Source organism: Ailuropoda melanoleuca, chromosome 15, assembly GCF_002007445.2.
Source record: "Ailuropoda melanoleuca isolate Jingjing chromosome 15, ASM200744v2, whole genome shotgun sequence".
NCBI classification, from domain to species: Eukaryota; Metazoa; Chordata; class Mammalia; order Carnivora; family Ursidae; genus Ailuropoda; species Ailuropoda melanoleuca.
In genome coordinates, this window is record NC_048232.1 from 23,083,093 (window position 1) to 23,088,366 (window position 5,274).

At 43.2% G+C, this 5,274-nt stretch overlaps 1 protein-coding gene across 1 annotated transcript; it reads left to right on the plus strand.

The window, feature by feature from the left end:
- The first annotated feature begins 2,157 nt into the window (after nucleotides 1-2,157).
- LOC105241688 lies at nucleotides 2,158-4,482 on the plus strand. Its single transcript, XM_034644367.1, is given in 10 exon segments — nucleotides 2,158-2,185; nucleotides 2,910-2,963; nucleotides 2,966-3,139; nucleotides 3,142-3,183; nucleotides 3,186-3,692; nucleotides 3,875-3,908; nucleotides 3,910-4,127; nucleotides 4,130-4,264; nucleotides 4,267-4,315; nucleotides 4,356-4,482. Coding segments are annotated over 10 exon segments (1,368 nt in total).
- The last annotated feature ends 792 nt before the right edge of the window (nucleotides 4,483-5,274 follow it).

A 5,274-nucleotide genomic window follows, 5' to 3' on the forward strand; every position in this document is an offset into this window, starting at 1 on the left:
ACACACCAAGTATAGGCCATGGGGCTCAGAATAGCTGCTGTACTCAACCACCTGTCATCTGCTACCACCTTCCCACCATCAGAGCCCCCCTCCCCGTGTGTCAGAACCGCACGTGTAGAGTTTCTCCTGAGGCTTCGCAACTTCCCCTTGGCCCCTGGGCCAGGGGAAGTATGCCGTGAACCTAGATATTCTTGGACTCTCCCATGCCTCTCCGTGTTTCCTGAAGCCACTCCTCCACCCCAAATGCTTCCACCCAGAAGTGGGTGGAGGGATGAGAACCTGGTATCTGACCTTCTTGCTGTCCCTCTCTCCCCTTTCTCTGTCCCACAGTCCCACCAGACTAGAAGGGAAGGCTTCAAGTTTTTCCTTCATCATATTTATTTTCTTCCCACTCCCTCATGAGTGGAAGAGGTATCTTCTCTACCTTTAAGGAGTAAACTCTATGATCTAAGTCATCCAGGCCTAAAGTAGTTTAGAAAATTCTTGCTCCCTACGTCAAGCCAGGCATGCAAGCCTCTCCCTTTGTCGCAAAATCCTATTTAGAATAGCAGAAGTTTAATATTAGCTATTTCTTTTTAGATTCCTACTGTATAAGCCTCATCCAGATCCCCTGGTATCTCTATCAGACTTATAAGGGAGATATAATTTTCACAGAAATATAACACAGAAAAATACATTAATTTGGAAAAAAAAAAGTTACCTAAATATTGAAAGTATACTGCAGAAATGAAAGTTAAAAAGAACTAAAGAAGTTTTAAGTCCAAGTGGAAGCCACTAGAATCGGGTCTACATAGGAATATGAGTTCAGTTTCAGAGCAAGAAATTAGCGATAGTGTTTGGGTAATACCAGAGGGGAAAGGGTTCTTGAGCAGGAGAGCTTGAAAATGGTCTGGAGGATCAGTCCAGTAGACCTAATTTCAGGCTCCTCCCATGTCATCTTCTCTGGATACTCTAGCTTCCTCTTCTCTCCCTGATACAGAATCCCTGGACTATTTTTTTGAGGGGATGATTCTCTCTTTCTGACACATTCAAGACTTTTCCAACTTTTCCATAAAATATATATAAAATTTCACCATTGGACATTCCTAATCAAATACTTACAAAAGCAAGTTTCTGGATGACCATATATTTGTTATGTTAGAATAGTTTCCCAAACTGACAAGTATAATAAGTTTAGCTATTTGTTCCTAACTTCTCTGAACATTATGGGGAAAGGAAAAAATGAGTTTGGAGGGTCCAATCCCCCCTCTAGCACCACATAATGACCTGAAAGCTTCTATATATGCCTTGAAAAAAATCCTTAGCCCCTGAAGCCATAGAATGGAGATTTATGGAAACCTAACCCAATCTGATGCAATGAGTGAGTGGCTGAATTACAATGTAAATTGAACTCCCGACTTTACAAGGCACTAAAGTAAGGGCATTGATTAGGAAGGAACGGAGTCCTGAAAATTGGGACATGTGAGCAGGTCCTGATGAAGCTGGAGACACTGAGTCTTCTTCACTTATAGAAACAGCCCTATCTGAGGAGAGGAATACTGCTTTGACTGATGAACTTGTAATGGCCTCCTCTGCAGGAATTTCCTTGAAAAAGACATGGGTGATTCAGCTCAAAACATGCCTGTACCACTCACTCCTCTTTGCTTCCAGATCCATAGGAAGACTCAGTTGCAGCAGGGCCTCCAAACCGGGAGGTACAAAGAGTGACTCAGGAGGAGATACATTACATTCCAAAAGACTACATGATTTTTCTAATTTATATAGACAAGAATCTGGGGAATATGAACGGTAATTGATATTAAAGTATGAAATAATGGGGAAAGGAACATAGAGTTGGATCAGGCTGAATTTACTGGGCACTCTAAATAGCAATTCTGGATTCAGTGTTGTAACTTGAGGACTTAAGATGGGCTCTGTCTTTTTGATTGGCTGAAACATGGACCAAAAGCTGACCTACACTAAATGAAGTTGAAATGCTGGAACTTTCTTGATATACTATAGAAAGATAGATCCAGGGGCACCTGGGTGGCTCGGGTCATGATCTCGGGATCCTGGGCTCAAGTCCCACATCAGCTCCATGCTCAGTACAGAGTCTACTTGGGATTCTCTCTCTCTCTCTCTCCTTCTGCCCTTACCCCCACTCATGTGCGCACGCTCATGCACTCTCTCTCTCTCTCATATATAAATAAGTAAAACCCTTATTAAAAAATGAGAAAACTATATCCAAAGGATTAGGGCGATTGATTTATCTGCACACCCCCCCCCCGGCCAAAGGGCCAGAGAATATAACTTTCACCACGACTATGAAAATCACATTTGTGAAGGGAGACTCAGCATTCTAGAAGAACTCTGTAGTCATTCTTTTCCATAGGCCAAAACTCTAAGGTGAATTGCTGCCACTGACCCAGGACCCTTAAATATCATGGGGATAATTGGATCCTAAATGGTAAGAGCCACTGGTGGCACTTAATCACCAAAACAACTTGGCAGTGGTTATCAGAGTGAACATCAGAAGCAAAGCAGCAATCAGAGCAGCCTGACTCACAGAGAACTATGTCATTGGCCACCTGATCATAGTTTCCCTAGGAGAGAAAGAGGTAAGAGGTCTACTAAATTCTTCCTTGATTTGCATATGTGGGAAAGTTTTAGGTCAAGTGATAGAAGTCTAACATGAATCACTAAATCAGAGAGTCATAGCCCCTGAGTCAGTTCCCAGACTTGAGGCAGTGTACATACCCAGAAACCCTTGAACAAAGAGGAAACCAGGTGCCTAAAGAGAGACCCCACTCTACTGCCAAAAATGTATACTGTTAATCTTTCTCCCACCTTTCCCCAAAGAGTTCTATAGCCTTTCACAAGGGTGACTATACATTGGGGAAAAGGAAATGATCACACTTTTTAGGGATGACTGGACACTAGCTCTGAAATGACGCAAATTCCAAGAAATATAAAATGTCACTGTGGTCTAAAAGAGTAGGGACCTATGGAAGTCAAGTGATCAATGGAGTCTTAGCTCAGGTCTGTCTCATGATGAGTCCCTGAGCTCATCCTCTGAATATTACTGCTGTTCCAAAATGCATAATTAGGATTTAAATATTCAGCAACTGGCCGAATCACCACATTGTTTCTATGACCTGTAAAGCATGGTAGGAAAGGCCAAGTGGAAGCCACTAGAATCAGGTCTAATAAGAATACAGTAAACCAAAATCAATACTGAATTTCTGGAAGTATTACAGAGATTAGCAGCATCATCAAAGACTTGAAGAATGCAGGAACGATGACTTCCACCACATCCCCATTCAACTCACTTATTCAGCCTGTGAAGAAAACAGATAGTTCTTGGAGAATAACAGTGGATTATCATAAACTTTACCAGGTGGTGACTCCAACTGCAGCTGCTCTTCCAAATGTGGTTTCCTCACTTGAGCAAATTAACACATCCCCTGGTACCTGGTGTGTAGTCATTGATCTGGAAAAAGCTTTTTTCTCCATACCTATTAGTAAAGACCATTGGAAGCAGTTTGCTTTTTGCTGGCAAAACCAGAAATATACCTTCACTGTCTTACTTCAGGGGTTTATCAATTCTCCAGCCATATGTCATAATTTAGTCTGCAAGGACCTTGACTGCCTCTCTTTTCCACGAGAGATTACAATGGTCCATTACAATGATGATATTGTGCTGATTGGAACCAGTGAGCAAGAACTCTAGACTTATTGGTAAGACATTTGCATGTCAGAGGGTGAGAGAGAAATCTGACAAACATTCAGAGGCCTTCCACCTCTGAAATTTCTGGGGGTCTTGTGATAAGGGGCATTTCCAGATATCACTCTTAAGTGTAGGATAGATGATTACATCTAATGTCTGCTATAACAGGAAAAGAAGCACAATGCCTCATTGGTCTCTGTAGTTTGGAGGCAACATATTCTTTATTTGGGTGTGCTACTCGGGCCCATCTACCAACTAACTAGAAAAGCTGCCAGTTTTGAGTGGGCCCAGAACGAGAGAAGTTTCTGCAACAAGTCTACACTGTTTGTAAGCTGCTCTGCCACTTGGGAATATGGATCCAGCAATCCAGTGGTGCTTGAATTGTCAGTGGCAGATGAAGATACTGCTTGGAGCCTCTGGCAGCCTCAATAGGCCAATCACGGCTCAGACCCTTAGAATTTTAGAGCAAATACCTACCATCTTCTGCAGATAATTACTTTCCATTTGAGAAAAAGGTTTTGGCTTGCTGTTGGGTCTTCATAGAGACCGAATGCTTAACCATGGGCACCAAGTGGCCATGTGACCTGAGTTGCCCATCACAACCTGGGTGTTACCTGAGCTGCCAAGCTAGAGTGAGGTGTGATAGCAGCATTCCATCACCAAATGGTCACCTTATATGACATCAGTCTCAAGCAGGCCCTGAAGGCACAAGGTAGTTACATGAGGAATTAGCCCAAATACCCATGGCTCCCACTCCTGCTACATTACCTTCATAACAGAGTCTCTGTGTCAGTACCAGGGAGCAAAGATCAATGACAAACCATAACCAGGGCCAAAACAGAGGAGAGAGCTAACAGTTGAAGCCAAATGGCTCAGAGGCCAAGGACGATCTATTCGTGAAAGGGCTCTATAACTCAGCGTCCAGCCAAAAAAGCAGAAACCACACTAGTAATTTTGACTGGGAAAATTTAACACAGAAAGTATTAAATAGTAACAAGGGATCAACTTCTAAGAAGGGTAAAGAGAACTATTAATAATTTCTAAATGGCAGGCACATAGTGCAGCCACTACCTCTAAGGCTGAGAGGAAGCGCCCAGAGAGGTAACAAACTTAGAAAATGTTCCACTCCCTAGCTGAGACTCACCTCTTTGGAGAGGATGTATCTGTACATGTGTAGCCCACTGGATGGGGACGTTTGCTGAGATGCCACAGGCCACAAGCGGGGGAAGAAACTGACCACAGGGGCATGGGAGGACTGTGCTGGTGGAATTTGCTGGGAAATCTGCTGCTGGGGTGGTGATGGAAATCGCTGGAGGGTGTACATCCCTAGGTCTTGCATGCCTCACTGGCAGGAGAGCCCCTGCCATGCCCTAAAACAAGAAAAATACACGAGAAAAAGAAAGAAAATCTCCTTCCTCTTGCAGTGTCTCCCCCATGCTCTCTAATGTCAAGTCAAAATATTGCACCAGCTGACAAAGGAGAAATGTTCCAGGGTCCATCTCCAGGAGCACTAAGAGAGCAAAGAAGAGTGGATTTGGAACTGAAACATTAATAACTGACCTAGTTTC